At 34.3% G+C, this 16,390-nt stretch overlaps 2 protein-coding genes across 3 annotated transcripts; both read left to right on the forward strand.

Annotated features, from left to right (window-relative positions):
• The first annotated feature begins 56 nt into the window (after nt 1-56).
• Nucleotides 57-2,398, forward strand: LOC106150876 (DNA replication complex GINS protein PSF3). Its single transcript, XM_013523891.2, has 3 exons — nt 57-261; nt 824-1,098; nt 1,490-2,398. The coding sequence occupies exons 1-3, from the start codon at nt 165-167 to the stop codon at nt 1,724-1,726; spliced, it is 609 nt and encodes a 202-aa protein (XP_013379345.1). The 5' UTR covers nt 57-164; the 3' UTR covers nt 1,727-2,398.
• Nucleotides 2,399-3,031: 633 nt separating this feature from the next.
• On the forward strand, nt 3,032-16,124 carry LOC106180393 (cytoplasmic dynein 1 light intermediate chain 2). 2 transcript variants are annotated; one of them, XM_087010222.1, is made up of 13 exons: nt 3,032-3,186; nt 3,957-4,030; nt 4,304-4,420; nt 5,210-5,440; nt 6,048-6,235; nt 6,467-6,560; nt 7,001-7,136; nt 7,320-7,431; nt 7,928-8,023; nt 8,911-8,994; nt 10,127-10,213; nt 11,001-11,100; nt 11,539-16,124. In XM_087010222.1, the coding sequence occupies exons 1-13, from the start codon at nt 3,107-3,109 to the stop codon at nt 11,637-11,639; spliced, it is 1,500 nt and encodes a 499-aa protein (XP_086866348.1). In that variant the 5' UTR covers nt 3,032-3,106; the 3' UTR covers nt 11,640-16,124. The 2 variants fall into 2 exon arrangements, with proteins under 2 accessions (XP_086866348.1, XP_013419825.2); XM_013564371.3 differs by lacking the exon at nt 8,911-8,994.
• The last annotated feature ends 266 nt before the right edge of the window (nt 16,125-16,390 follow it).

The raw sequence follows: 16,390 nt of genomic DNA on the forward strand, positions 1-16,390 counted from the left end.
AAAAGACTAATGGAAATTTACTGCGGAGAGATATCAAGATCTAAGGACATGACCCCGGATTCCCAATCTCGCCGTGCGAGACATGAGCGAGAATAACGTGCTGGCGGGGAAGTTTGTAGTTTTACTTTCTGTGCGTCAACTTTATTAAGATTGATTTAAGCACAATGACGACCTCGTGTTCCAACTATATGAGTATTGATGATATCATAAGCACAAATGAACGCATACCATGTAAATTTCAAGTGCAGGTCCAACGATTAGGTAGGTGAACTGATATAAGATTTATTAATTGACCAAGCCTTAGACCCCATTTCCATAGATTTTAGATCGATCTATCCCTGTGGGGAGTCTCACTAGATTACTGTCAGCTTAGCCGGCTTAAGCGTCTCTCCCGCCTATTAAAAGCTGTAAGGGGGTAATTAACTATGGTGCGCGATCGGCTGACTGCAATTTAGCATGAATCCCAAGGGAGTTAGGTCGATCTAAATCTAAATCTCTGGATCCAGTGTTAGAAATTAAGGCTGGACCGTCTGCCCGGTGCTGATAACTTTCAGAACAGGCTGAGAAGTTTTCCCACCCGGCAGACATTCAGTCCAGCTACTTTTCAAGATGGCTGGACTTTCGGTCCAGCAACTAATTTTCCTAAGAAGCAAACACTGTCTGGATCGATGTAAATCTCTGGGAATGCACCCTTAGATGTACCAAATTTGAAAATGTACATTATTAATATAATATAAGCTACAGTGATACATAAGAATTATTCCTTAATGCACACACTGATACGATATAGATATATTTTTTAAATGTCATTGTTATGTTGCAGGTTTTTTAGATTCATCGAGTGACACCGATCACATTCAACCAAACACAAAGCTGGAGCTACCATTCTGGCTTGCCACCGCACTATGTAACAGACGACGTCATATTGTGGCTGTTGACATGCCTAAACAATATAAAGAGGGTTACAGGGAGATTCTCACTGCAGATGCCAATGTCGTTGATCTTCACAAACTTGGTCCATATTACTATACTTTTGGTTCACATTTATTGTGTTTCGAGCTTCCTGAAACGCCTGACATTGCCAAGTCGCTGTTACAGGTAAGTGTTATTCTGCTACACATGTATCATTTTGGTAAGTGAAACCAAAGGTGTACTATTCAACATTTAAATTTCTATTGACTTTCATTAACAATTAAATATGATTATGACCAGCTTTAGTTTTATATTTGTATAATTATGCTTTTGTTTAAAGCAAAAACATTTCGAGTTGGTGTTTATGTATGTTACCATTTTGCTTTCTTTCATTGATTTTTACAAGAATCTTTAGCACGCGTGTCCTCTTAATGTAGAAGACTGTTCTTAAATCAGTATCTCATTATTTCTGTTTATTATAAGAACAACAGTTCTTAAATAATAAGCAAAAATAAAAGTTGCTTTTATTTGGTTTCATTTTGATTTGTTAACTACTTTTCCTTTAAACTGATTTCAGACATTCCAGTCAAGATTAAGAAAGATCATGGATGCCTCCCAAAATGCATATTATGAGGATACAACAAATTTGACTGCAAAATTAGATGAGATGGAAAGGGACCTTTTTAAATGTGGCCAACAAGGACTCAGAGATTTTCAACGATGGGAAACAAGAGCCTCAGAACAATTGAAAACGTCTGAAATGGTTATTAACCACAGGAAAAGAAAGAGAGCTGTCATGGAGGAGACTTCCTAGTTTGATGACCTTGATGTTATGGCTGGGTTTACAGTTACCAACTCCACATATTCTACACATTTTTAGAACAGACTCGCAATGTTTACAGGTGTTATTATATCGTTTATAAGACATTAGACAATAGATCTATTCATCCTGGGTACTTCAATTTTTGCAACTGGGATTCAGACATTTTCTTCGACTTGTCTCATATCATTAGTTATTCAGATATGTTGTGTTGTAACGGTGTATTTGGCAACATCGGCACAAGTTATATGATTAATATTGACTTGCATGAAGTCTAAAGCGGGTCAATATAATTACTGAAATTACACAGATAATGCTAAGAGAAAGTACAGCAAGCCTTAATTACATTGTAACATTATTAAGTTAAAGCAGGTCTTTGACAGACGTTTTAGAATGCACTGCCATTTGAAATTTATTTTTGAATGATGACTTTACTTGTGTTATCAAGGATTTGGGCTGCCAAAGCTTTGATTGAATTCATTAAAACAGTTCTAGGGAACTGTAATTTCCTGTCAAATGATTTGAATTATGCCAGTTTACAAATAATTATTAATTGAACTCTCTGCCAGCTGAACACATATTGCATTAATAACTAAATTGGTTAATACAGTGACTTTGTGCAATTAAATTCAAAATAAAATGACATTTTCATTGCATCAAATACAATTTTATTTTACTAACTCTCTCCTAATTGCCATCTTGTGCCATGGTTTGAGCTTAAGATTGAATTGTGAACCTGAAAAGTCTCTTTAAGATTCATATTCATACAATGTTTGAGTGCTCTTATTGAAAGTGGGCTTTTTTTTTTTTTTATAAAGCACAGGAAAAACATTTGTGTTCAAAAATAAGTGTTTTAAACTATACAACCTGTGTTCTTTGATTCAATTAACATTTAAAAAAAAAAAAATTATGGAACAATGAATATTTTGTGAAATTTATCTAAGTAGAAGTCGAGTGTGACATTTACATTGACTAAGGGGCAGAGTTATGGAGATTTCAATTCTTATACCATATAAAATCATATTACGAATGGCACAGTGGGGGTACCAGATCGTTCCACTTGCTTCATATGACGTTTCTCTTTCTACATTGTGTACCCCCTCAACCCCCCCCCCCCCCCCCAATCTGTTCTCCTGCACCCCCCCCCCCCCCAACAACCATTTCCAAATGTGGCGCCAAAGAATGTGTTAGGTGAGACTTTAATTTAAAGAAAATCGTTTTCCGTGCCTAAAACGACCACCAAATACTAAACATAACAAATTCTAATTTGAACTTAAGCTATTTCCCGGGCATCCACATCACCACTCCATTCTTGAGGGATGATTCATCGCGCATTATCGATGTAGTCACATCCGGGTATTTTCGTTATTCAAGATGGCGCCCATCGGCGAAAAATCAGCCGTGGACAGTGTATCGGGTGAAAAAACCGACGAAGAAGAGGGTCAAAATTTATGGTAATGATGGGAAAGTCGTATCTAGTAGTTTTGAATATATGCTTTTACTTTCATGTCAATGGCATCAACCTTTAAGTGATAATCCGTACATATGTAGACCCAGTATATGCCAGACGAATGTCTGTTCCTGTCTCCGTCTGTCCATATAAATAATGATATACCGATAATGTTTGAACAGCATGCATAACAGATAATTCTGAGCTCGTAATTGGACAAAAGATAAGGAGAAAACAACTAAAATGGAAGTGTAGGGTGATCATTGTCCAAGTTTATTCTTTCTGACGTGATGACATCATGCGGATCAAAAGAAAACAAGTAACATCCGTCTGCATTTCTTGTTCGGGAAAATCTAAAAAGGACAGTCTGATCTTTTCGTGTGTTTGAAAAATGCTCTCCTTTGATGAAGCGTGATCAAAGATTTGCATTTTAAGATATCTGCACAAACATCTGTCTGGTTTTGCTAGACTGTCACTGTCATGTGACCACTCCCACTTAAAATATATGGCCAACCTTTTCATTCAGAAAAAAACAAGTGTGTAATAGACATACATTTAACACTGTATGCCAGAAAAAACACCATAGATGTTGCAAAAAAGAGAAACTCAAATCAACCAAAGAGATAAAAAATTAGCACCAAGGGCTGCAGTGTCATATTGAAGCATTCCAATAAATCCTTTGTCAGCCGGTGCGAAATGTTTTTTTTTAATGTTGTGTGGTGAGCTTGCAGTTGATCACCTTTTTTGGAAATTTTATCCTTTATTTGATTTTAGGGCTGTCATCCTGAGTGAAGTTCAGTCAAGTTCTACAAGTAAACTTCCAGCTTGCAAATCAGTTTTAGTTCTAGGTAAGATCATAATAATAATAAGGAGATGAATTTCAAGAAAGATATAAGGTGAATTTTTTTTCACTAGTACATATAGATACAGATTCTATTTAAGTTGGTTAATTATCCTAGTCTAAAGAACAGAGAATTGAAAATAAGCAGTTTAAAAAAAATTAGGGGGGGATAGTTGGATAAACCCTTACTAATAATCATAACAAATGATATAGCAAGATTTTCAGATGAGTATGAACATACAGCAGCGTGCATCATGTTGCAATATTATACATATTTTAGGTGATGGTGAGAGTGGTAAGACCACATTAGTTGCCAAGTTACAAGGCAATGAAGATCCAAAAAAGGGCTCAGGTTTAGAATATCACTACATAGAAGTAAAAGATGATTACAGAGACGGTGAGTAAATGTGACGGGAAAAAATTCCAAAATATTTTTGAATACTAGTACTCTCATGTAGGAAGTTATTAGAAGGTAAATAACTGGAAAAATTGTGGGGTTTTCTGAAGTTGATCATTTATAACCTTTGCAAACAGCCTTGAAATTTAAAGATTTATACTTTGCTTCTCTTTTACTTGTGTTTGTTATGTTATTATAATTAATGATTTATAAGCTGTGAGGTATTAGTCATCAAAAGAGGAAATTGTGAAAATGACAGAAGATGCATTTAGACAAATGCATTTAATTTGCAAAAGCCACCTGATGCTGGTTTTTATCAGCAGAGATGCAGGTATCTCCTAGTGATGACTAATACTTCAGGTCCTATACTTCAGGCACTCAGACAGCCTTGACCTGTCGTGCCTTTATCTCACTGTATGTGTGTCAAATACTGACTGAGAAGTCTTTATTTTGCAGTGGTGGCATTTTAGATATGAGTATTGCCCTGTTCATATTTACTGAGTGCACGTCTGTATGTTTTTTCATGTGTGTGAGTGTATGTCTTTTTGCTTGTGTATATGTTTTTGTGTGCATGTGTGTTGTGACAGTGTGTGCACCCATATATATATATGTGTCCAAGTGTATGCTTGTTGTAGACAGTAAAATCGTAAAACAAAAAGTGCCCCACTTCAGTTCTTAACATTTAAGAACATCTTTCCATCCATTCTTTTCTTCTGAAATTATGAAATATTTTTGTGCTACATCATAATTAATTTTTGATTTCTAAATTTGTTCACTCTCTGCTTCCAGACCAAGCCAGGCTTGGTGTATGGACACTGGACGGGGATCCCCACCACACAGGCTTGCTTAGGTTTGCACTAAATGAAGAGAATTTTGAACACACCATGGTCATCATTTCTGTGTCCATGACACAGCCCTGGTTGATGATGGAATCACTACAGAAGTGGACCACACTGCTTAGAGATCACATAGATAGACTTAAAATACCCAGAGATAAAATGAGGAAATTTGAAGAAAGTTGTAAGTTGATCAGATGGTGATTCTTCATTGTGGGTAATATACATCTGTAAAGGTTGCACAGCTTGACAGATGGTTTTGTTCTTTTACTCAAATGGGAGAATATCTGTTTTGTTTAAGGCAAATGCACTGGTAGTGTGGATTTTGGACGTAACTTTAATAATTTCTCAGAATGATGTCATCTTTACATACCTTTTTTTTAGACAGACATAAATTAAAATTTGTACTTAAAATGTTGTTGACTTAATTTTTTCTCATTATAAATTCTGTGCGTGATTTTGTAATGTATTTTTTTACAAAAAAATTTTTTTGAAGAAGTACAAATGTAGGCCATCTAATGCTATATGCAATTTTAAAATTTTGATAAATGCCAGTCTTTTGCTAAGTACTTAATCTGAATGCATCAAGCACTAAGCAGGCCCATAGCTAGCAATTGCGAAGGGGAGTTTTTTTTTTTTTTTTTTTTTTTTTTAATTTCTGAAAATGTGGACTTTGTGTCATGAAACCTTAGTTTACCTAGATCAAATTTACCCAGAATGGACCTTTTCCCAGCAAAAAAAAAGGGGGGGGGGGCATGATAAGTCTTCATATTATTTGTTGTCCATTTTAGTGGTGCGTCACTTCCAAGAGTACGTAGAGCCGGAGGAAGGACAGGAAATCAAATCTCCACCAAGAAGGGATTTCAACCCTCTTCACCCTTCAGCATCATCAACAGACGAGGAGAGAGTCCTCTTACCACTAGGAGAAAGTACACTCACAAATAACTTAGGAATACCAATAGTTGTAGTTGTTACAAAGGTAAGGATGGATAAAAGATGTTGAAAATGATGCATTTATTCTGAAAATGATGAAAAGGTCTCTTTAGTTATTGATACAGTCTGTAATTAGTTAGTCCACCTAAGTTAGTTGTTGCCTGATATTCTTAACAGTTTTTAGTATAACCGCCAGGTAGCAGCTACAGACAATCATTTTATCATTGAGAACCTATGGCATATAGATAACTTATTGCCAGTGGTATTTTTTTTTCAGAGTGATGCAATCTCAACGTTAGAGAAGGAGAATGACTATAGGGAGGAGCATTTTGATTTCATACAGCAACATATTAGAAAATTTTGTTTAAATTGTATCCTTTCAGACCTTGTTGATAAATTTGTTGTGGAGCATTTTCCTGAATAATTGCATATCAGTCAGTAGTAAAAATATTTTTAAAAATATTGAATTGCTTCAAAATCTTTCATTTTTGAAGTATGTTTAGAAGGTATACTGCTTAAATTGAACATGAAGCCACACATAGACATTTGACCAGTGATTTTTTACTGAAAACTCTATATATGCATTCCATTTACATTTATAGATTACCTGCTCTGATTTTTCGCTAGGTAGTTGTGTACTTCAGTAAAGATAAACAATCCTGCCCTTATCATATTACTTTATTAATTAGCAACCATTAATTTAAACCCACCTTTATGCACTTGGTGTTTAAGGGCTCTTGACCACTTAAATATTGAATAATGCATTAGAATTCTGTTAAGTTCCCCTATTTTACCTTAATTCCCATCACAGATGGTGCTGCTTTAGCTTATGTCTCAGTGAAAGAAGACAAAAATTGTGAATTACTGTATAAATATTTAGTTCATAGGATATATGGGTTTCCATTCTCTGTGCCTGGATATGTGGTGGAGAGGGATTCAGTTTTTGTGTAAGTTTGTAAAAAGTTTTCACATTGTTTATAATTTTTAATTTGATTTCTTGTGCATATTTTAATCAAAAATACCTTAGATTTTAAAAATATTTTTCAACATTTTTTCAACAAATGATGTGAATTTTATTTATTTATTTATTTATTTATTTATTTATTTATTTATTTATTTAATTTTTTCAGCCCAGCTGGTTGGGACAATGAGAAAAAAATTAGTATTTTATATGAGAATATGCGCAGTATGAAACCAGAGGACTCCTTCGAGGATGTCATTGCAAAACCAGTTACAAGAAAAGTAAGTGAAAGAATTGTCTCTGGATTTGGCAAGTGATATTGGATGTTGGAATGAAACTGTTGCTACTGGTTGCAAGTCTCTGTCTAGAAAACACCATGATAGGCCTATTGAGAGAGATTTGTTTACCCCCTTTTTCTGCCTGAAGTATAATTCTCAGGCCTGTAGGCAACAGGGATTTGAGGAGTGCAATAGAGCCAGCCTTTAGGTCAGATAAAGTGTTCTAAATTAAACTTTGATTTGATCTAGGATCTGTAGTATTTTTCTAGTTGGGTCAACTTACTGTTAAAAAGTTTTTTTTTTTTTTTTTTTTTTTTTTTTTTTTTTTCAGAAACCTAAGAAATTGCTTGCTGAATCTGATGAAAAAAGAAAGCAGATTCAGCCAAACACCTCAACCTCAACACCTACCTTGTTGTACCTTAGATATTGACATATTTTTAAGAACATTTCAATGGTTATATATCTCTTTATGCAATATATCTACATTTTCTTATTGCAGCCCATAATGAGAGATGCGGACATCGTAGCAGAAGATGAACAGTTATTCCTCATGAAACAGCAGACGCAATTAGACAAAGCGCCACCTGCTGGAGGGGTGAGTGAATTTGTAGTTAGTCTGCATCTTAAGCTGGGTTTGCGTTATATTGGACGCCACTGCATTTTAATATTGGTTTATAGGTTATTTAAACTAGTAACAGAGTTTCAACTTTTTTTATTTGTAAAGCAAGTGAAACATCTGCTGACTTATATGATGAGCAGGGATTTCAATATGTTATATGTGTTGCATCCATGAAATTTTATTCTAAACCTTACTTTTTTGTTTGATATATATCATTCTATCCGCCAAATGCACATACTTATTATGTATGGTCTGTAGATATAGTTATCAAAAATGTCGGAAGTATCAGGAATAACTGTGGTCCGTATGTTAAGAGAGAGATGCAAATTTACCCATTTTTTTACCTTCAATGTAGCATGTTATGAACATGATTTTATGATAACATCCTCAACACATAGCTGAGTTTGTATCTGCATGTTATTTTTAAACTTCAAGTTGCTTTTCATTTAATGTTATTTTCAAAGGATGCATGGTTACACTATGCTCACTTAGGCAGAGTGTCTGACCTTGATCGATATATCTTTCATATTTTGGCTCTCTAAGGAAAACAGTTCCTGTGCATCACTTTACTTTTCCAAAGCAGTTTTTCTTATTATTTGAAAATTTACCTTTATAAAAATGACATAAAAAAGTGAGATATTACATATTATTTTATTTATTATGATTTTGTTACTAATTTTTTAAAATTAATGCTTGTAATTATTCTGGAAATATAAGAGTAAACTTGAGTCTTGATTAGAATTGACTGATAAAGATATACAGTCAATGTATTTTCAATGTTCAAACACATTCTGAAATAAAATATAAAGTGATGGACAAGCCCTGCATGCTTCACTTTTCACCTAAACTTCACTTCCACACAGGCTTCAGGTCCTGTTACTAAGGTACGCTATGGGTTGGAACCCAGGAGTCAATCACTTGGTCACCATGGAGACTTCAACTTGAAGGTAACCTAGCAACAGTGATGTTGCCAGGACAACATCAGAACCAGCAGCTTCTTGTATATATATATATATATATGTAGCACCAGCAGCTTTCTATAGGCTCCAGTTTCTTGTTTGGTTTTACTTTTTTCAGCCTTTCAGCACATTTTGATGCTAGTTTGCTGCAGATGTGGAATTTCTGTACTTGAAGATGATCACCTTGGCAACAAGTTTTTTTATGCAATTTGCAGAGTGATCAGACAACTGATTTGTGAATTGATTGCAGTATTGCCTGGCACTTTTCTGCCTTCTGATTGCTTTTATTGATCAGTGATTTATATAACTAATGTCAAATGGTAAATATTGATGCTAGTTTTGCTTTTATGTGGTGGTGGACTGAGCAAGCTTATGGATGGGTTTTATTGCACAGAATTTTCCCTCTTAGATTTAGTCATCCCAGTATTTTCCTGCATAGGACTTATTTTGAAAAATTATAAGAATTATGAATACTGGTCATGGTGGACAGTGTTGGAATTACCTCTTTATGGAGCCACATTTGTCATTATAATACAATTGCCAGATGTTTTGCTCAACATATTTCTGAAATATCTTCACACTCAAATACTACTTTAGGTTCCCAGGTGAGAGAGAGAGAGAGAGAATGTATGTGGAATCAGTTTACGCGTAAAACCCACTGATATTTTAATAAACTGAGCATATTTGACTTTATTTTTAATCTTTCATTTGCATTTTATTTGTAATAGTTTTACTAAATGATACCAAAAAAGTTAATTCCAGTAATTCATGATTTTAGGACTTTTGATTTTATTTTCCAAATGAGTGTAACACATCAGGCTAGACTAGGCCATTTTTCATTTGTTGACAAATAGGATGTACCTCTCCATCAGTTGAATGACCAGCTAACACTGAAAAGAGAATTAGTATTTTTTTTCTGTTTTTATTTCATTTCTGAGAAATTATGGATAATTTCTTTCTGAAAAAAAAATAGATGTGTATTTCTTTTATTTTCCTTTTTTCCAAGAAAGAAAAGGCCTATATTTTTCTTTATTTCATGCGACTTCAGGCTAGAAAATGCTTAGTTTCATTTTAGTATTTCGGTGTGATTTGTTTATCGCTAACTGCTTTTGCTGTGTAGGAGTCGCCGGCAAGACCTGCCTCTCGTCAGCCAGCATCACCACGGCCTGCGGGAGGATCGCCCAACACCACAGGCTCACCTAAAAAGGTACAGATTTGTACATGAATGGGAATTTCATTTCTCTTGAGTGATTTCTATTTTTCGTGTATACAATATAGTTTAGAGACTTGTTGGATTTTGTGTTAAATATTCATAAGTAGGAAATGCAGAGAAAGGATTTGCTCGTCTCTTTTTATAGTATCCTATTTTTGATTGAATGTCTTCCTTTAGAGTTGCAGTAGAATAATGGTGATTTATCTGTCCGTGCATTAAGTCAGATTTCGTACTAGATGTGACTGGATTGGGAATAATTTGGCTCCAAATGCCCTCTGGTGGACTTAATGTGAACTATGTGCCAGGAAAGGTTTTATATTTGGAAGCTCAGCACTTTACCTAGTAATTCAAACTAAGACAATCATGGTTAAATAGCTAATTGGATTGTTATTGAATTTTCTTTGCCTATTTTGAGATGGGATGTTAAATTTGTTTTAGAACAGCTGCAGAAATTGTTTCTTGTCTTTATATTATCTCCAATACTAGTATACTGCAACACCATAGAAGTATTAGACCATAGAAGTCTTAGTGTGCATTAAGTACCACATTTCATGTTTGTGACTTTTCCATGTTATTTAACAAAAAAAAAAGCATATTTTTCCGTGCTATGGAGTAATAATACTTCAATTATTTTATCCAGTGATTACTATATATAAGGATAACAACTGTTATTGTCATGTAAATTGCATGTCACTTCTCTTTATGATGATGAATGGTCATAGTTTGCCACCTTATTGCCATGTTTGATAATTTGTTTTCAACATTTTTTTTTTTCTTTCAGATTGATGGTCCCAAGGCTAATGCGGCCTCAGAGGGTGTGCTTGCCAACTTCTTCAACAGTTTACTCAATAAGAAAACCGGTGCTGCCTCTCCTAAAGCAGGTAGAATGTCCAACTTTTAAAAAGATAATTATATATTTGCTTAGTTTGCGGTGGCTTTGCTGTTGCGGATAAGCTTTTCAGTTTGGTTTGTTTAATTGTTGAATTATAATTTTGCTTCATTGAACAGTTAGAACATGATATTGATGTGAAAAGCAAATACTGAAATGAATTTTTGCTAGTCATTTTGTGCAATTTGAAAGAAATTGGGAAATCTTTTGTACAGAAGTAGTGCCGTAGTCTTAGATTATGCATTTCTTAATTTCATAACCTTTTAGGTTAAAAAGGACAGGCTCAGTCTCCTCAAAGATTCTTAAGTTTAGGTTTCAGACTGAAAGTTATGCCCTTTCAACATTTAATCATCTAAGGCTGCCTAATCAGCCTTTGGAATCTAAGAAGTTGCATCAAATCATGAATGCACATGATTCATCTTCTTTACAGAAAAGTCCTCCGTTTCAAGAGACGCGGCTGCAGAACTTGACCGCATGACACGTGCAAAGAAGCCATCAACGGGCTCCCCAGCAAGCAGCGGAGGCTCATGAGACGCACTACTTCCTGGCTGTTCTATGGATCTTCCAGCCCCCCCCCCCCCTTTCTCCTCCGCTGTGCCCTCACCAAGACTAGAAAGCGTGGTCCAGTAGTTATCGTAGACTGAAGATGCATAGTGTCACATCTTTTTATAACAAGCCCGGGAAATGTCTATTACAGTCAAATTTGGTATTTACAACTACTGTGCCACCATGATATAAAAACTGTTAATAAATTAGGAGGTGACATAGGTAGAACCATAACCAACAGATTAAGACATTTACTTTAGGTAAACAACTGCTGCAATACAGAAAGTTACTGTTATACATTACAAATTATCACGCTGCTTGGTAGCACATTTGTCACACTCACCACAGTGTCGCACCTGCCACAATTAACAAGCTGTTATAACTACCGCAGCATTCTCGTAACCACCTTGCTTCATGTATGCACTATTGCAATGTGAACTGTAATGAACATCCTCTCCCATTTCTCCCCTCAGCCATGTTTATGCATTTGTGTGCCAAAAAAATAAAACAGGTGGTTTGAGGCATTGTTATCTGTAGAATAACAATTGATATTAGTGGCACCCTTGATGTAAGTTGCTATTGCATCATAAATACTTAATCGCTTTATATGTCAAACTGCTATGAAAATGAAGATCATTCAGTTAGTTAGGGATTTTGATTGTGTAAGATAACTTTATAAGAGGTTCTCTTTCAGAGTGTCATTGGTTGGAATAATAACAAATCAAACGTGACTATGGTTTTCTCTCCTATAGTTTTACGTACCTAATATGTGGTTTCAAAAGCCTTGCACAAGTAAGAACTGCCATTCTTTATGTGAAATGGTTTTACGCTTTGGAATATTTATTGACAGTTCCCGGGCTTGGGTCAGAGCAACAGTGAGACCGAAATTATTTAATTTATCGGCTGTATAGAAAAGTGATAGATTGTGTCATTGTCTGCCTGTTTATGATGTCATTCTATATTATTATCAATGATGAATATATAATTAAGCTTATTATTATTATAGTGAAACTTCTTTGCAGAGGAGATTGTAAGATAGCAGCTTTCACATTTGCTCCTTAAGTTTGAAATGAGATACACTGCAGATATGAACTTCAGTGTTTTCTCAGTTAATGCACAAGTGAATTAAGAATTACATCACAGTTTTCCCCCCAATTTCCAAAGAAAAATTTATTCCATGAACTTTTTCACAAAATACATGCTTTTGAATGAAAGCAGAACTAAAAAATGTCAGTTTGATTTTGGGGTTATTCCCAAAGGTCAAAGTTGCTGTGTCACATGGACAGAAAAAGTTTATTGATAGAAAACTATGATATTTCTACCATAGATTCTCCATATATTTATGCTTAAGGTTTTTTTCAGTAAATTTCTGTAAAGTTGAAATATTCTTATGCTGTAAATATTGAAATACATTTTTGTTAAAAATTGTATTATTATCATTATTATATTAATATTATGCTAAGTACAGCCATGTCATGTCCGTAATGTGTTCAGCTTCAACCAAGCCAGTAGAATAGATGAGAACCAAAGTCTTGTTTGTAGTGAACATGTGGAAGAATACCCCAACAGATATCTATAAATATCTGTATTGGATATTCCTAGTCACACCAATTGATTAAGTTGGTAGCTGTACAGTCGGTGTACTAGCTATAGGGAATTACTTTTGGCATGCATATTTCATACTCTAAATATTAACTTTTTTTTGTTATCAATTACGTCACTGTTTCTACATGTTATTACAAAGCTACTTGTATAGTGACATTTTTGAAAATTTGTCTAAATTTTTTTCCTCATTGGAAAAATATGATTTTGGTTGGTCAAATTCCTAAAATTGAGAATGCCTTTTGTCAGAGAAATGTGATCCTATGTTATCTGATAGATAAATCATATTTCCAATGCTGATTGTAATCAAGTTGGTGGATGCACAGTGTTTCTTAAAGGAAATATCATAGGGCACGGAAAATGTTGCAGAAATGCAAGTGGATTTGAATGAATAATGGTTCTTAGTGATAGCCAAAACTAAATTACTCGTTGTAATACCAAGCATCTGCCAAATTGAGTACAGTTACCATTGAATTGGGTAAATGGTTCTGTAATGGTCGATTTAAATGCACCTACATCAATGTTCTCCATGCCTGATGCTGCTTAAGTGGCCAACAATTAAGTTATGTCTGTTGTTTTGTATGCTGCAGTGATATATTTGATTACTGACTGAAATTTGTACTAGTTGTTTGTTATACTAACACTGTAGAAATAAAAAAGAAATGGGTCCATGCACGAAAAATAGGAAAAGGTAAGAAAGCTGAATAGGGGCTTGACCCTTGTGCTTAGGCACTCAAAATGAATAGATATATTCTTTTATCTATTGTGTCACAAAAGAATAACACCTGATGCCAAATTATATCAGATCTGTATTTGTAGTGATTAGAAAAGTACATGGACACTGAAGTTTACCTTTTTAATTCACTTCAATATTGACTGTGTGTTAGAGTTAAAAATTTCACGTCCAATGCTAGTGAATAATTATATGTCTTGAGTAAGAGAAAATTTTGAAAAATTCCATTTACATTGCCTCTGGTATAAGGTGAAGCAGATATACCCCCCTTGATAATAGATGTAACCTGTATTTAAAAAATAATTCAGCGCAAGATGTGTCACATAGTATTGAATCATTTTGATTAGAAATGGTTGTTATTTCAACAAAAGGGCTGTACATCTGTTTAGAGATTAATTGTGTCATTCAAAAGATGTGTCAAGGTTATTTAACTGTGTGATGTACGTCTTATAATGGTCTGTGTTAATTGTGACAGGACAGGAGGGTAAATATTTTCTGAGGTCCACAGTAGCATATTTTTCACCTCATCTCAGTGATATGGCAAAACACTACTGGAGTATTTTTTCATTTTTTTAGCAAACTTGAAATGCATTGACTTTTTGGTGAAGAGCGTTTATGATAGCCTTGGTCTTGCTTGTAGCTCTGCATGGCAATATTTTGGGTACTAGAATTAATTGCTCAAATGATACACAAATTTGATCTTCTTGCAAAACTGGCATTTAATCCAAAGATAATGGCTAATTTTCACAAATATCACCACTAAGATGATTTTAAGCCCAATCATTTCTACGGTTTATCTTGAAAGGTTTTTCAGATTTTACAAGAGAGATCAATTTTGGTCACAAGTGCCTCAGTATCTTTTCTTTCTTGTTATGTGGAAAAAGCAGTTAAATCTAAAATTTCATTAGATTTAACAAGCACCTAAAATGTAAGAGCCCATAAATCTATGTATATTTTCCCCTGTGCTTTAGTGTATCACCATTGGACTTGTAGCCAACAATTTCATAGAGTTGGGGGAGGGGGGGGCTGTTTCTAAAAAAAGGGGAGTCCAACCTTTTACCATGCGACCTTTATCATGTACCTGGAACAAAAATTAAAAAATTTACCCAGATCAGACCTTTTTCTTTTGACCCCCCCCCCCCCCCCCCCAAAAAAAAAAAAAAAAAAAAAACTCACTACAGGTCAGACAATACAGAAACATTTGTGTACTACCACAAATAGTGCATGTGCCTGAAATAGGCTTTTGGTCTTTCTTTTAAAGTCACAGTTATGCAAAAAGAATGTTATTTGATGACCATTTATTAAGTTATTTTCCCACCAATTAGCATCTTAATCCATCCATTAATTTATTTTCAGTATACCTTGCATTTAGAGAACTGATGTGGACATGCATTCATATTTGACTTCTTTAAGTACTTAATTTTCTGTGAAACAAAAATAGGCATAATTACATAATTCTGGAATCAGATGTCTTCAAAAACTTCCTGAAGATAACTGTGCAAAGATCACAAGCTTACTCTTTGACATCCTGATTGACTTTAATTAGATTATTATTTATTTATTTATTTATTTATTTATTTATTTGTATTGGAAAAAATTTCGGTGGAATTTCTTGTAGTCCTCTCAACCAGTATTCCTCGACAAATCCTAAAATGTTTGAATACTTCCAATTTATGTAATAATGTGAAGAAGAACGTCAATGTATGTTCAAACATATTGTGAAATGAGAAATAACTAGGATCCAGCAAAAAGCCAGTTATACTATTGATAAAAACTGTTTTAACTTTGCCCATACCAAATTATCTACTGCAGGTGAAACTAACATCTTTTAGTGTTGCAAGGGTTGGGAGTTTGTTAATTGGTTCATAATAAGCAGTCCAAGTGCTTGCATCATACTGTATCCAGTGTGAGTTTAAATTTTTTCCCTATTTGTAATTTTTTTTCATTCAGCTTATCATAGGTTCTCAGTGTTTGACTTTTGGCATTTGTGTGCTTTATTTGTATAGCTGTAGTTAAGCATAATTGAAGCTATGAAGCCAGCTGTTCAAGGACCTGTAATTACTAAAGGTAAAAAAAGATGGACTGTATGACGGAGAATGAAATTGCTGCCAATAAAAGATGTAAAAATTACCAAATGTTTAGTTAATTTCTGGAAACTTATTTTTCAATTTTAGCTGTTTAATTGTTTTCCGGGTTGGTTGAAGATTTTTGTTTTATGTCCAAGTAGATACTGTAAAATTCCAATGTTTCAAACTTAATTGTGTTTACAATAATAAATCTAACATGTAAAGCAATTTTTCCAACATTAAATAATGCCACTTGACATATTAGTCACTCAGTAGCTACGTGTTACCTTTGAAAGCATGAAAGTATGCTCTTTGACTCAATTTGACCCGACTAT

Source organism: Lingula anatina, chromosome 4 (genome assembly GCF_051362555.1).
Source record: "Lingula anatina isolate TDL-2025a chromosome 4, LinAna3.0, whole genome shotgun sequence".
Classification (NCBI taxonomy): domain Eukaryota; kingdom Metazoa; phylum Brachiopoda; class Lingulata; order Lingulida; family Lingulidae; genus Lingula; species Lingula anatina.

Bases quoted from the DNA above. Each gene is read 5' to 3' on its own strand.
- LOC106180393 (XM_087010222.1), top strand. From the start codon at position 3,107: ATGGCGCCCATCGGCGAAAAATCAGCCGTGGACAGTGTATCGGGTGAA. The intron at 8,024-8,910 runs GTGAGTGAATTT...ACTTCCACACAG, and splicing joins AAGCGCCACCTGCTGGAGGG to GCTTCAGGTCCTGTTACTAA. The intron at 11,101-11,538 runs GTAGAATGTCCA...TCTTCTTTACAG, and splicing joins TGCTGCCTCTCCTAAAGCAG to AAAAGTCCTCCGTTTCAAGA.
- LOC106150876 (XM_013523891.2), top strand. From the start codon at position 165: ATGACGACCTCGTGTTCCAACTATATGAGTATTGATGATATCATAAGC. The intron at 262-823 runs GTAGGTGAACTG...GTTATGTTGCAG, and splicing joins AGTGCAGGTCCAACGATTAG to GTTTTTTAGATTCATCGAGT. The intron at 1,099-1,489 runs GTAAGTGTTATT...AACTGATTTCAG, and splicing joins TTGCCAAGTCGCTGTTACAG to ACATTCCAGTCAAGATTAAG.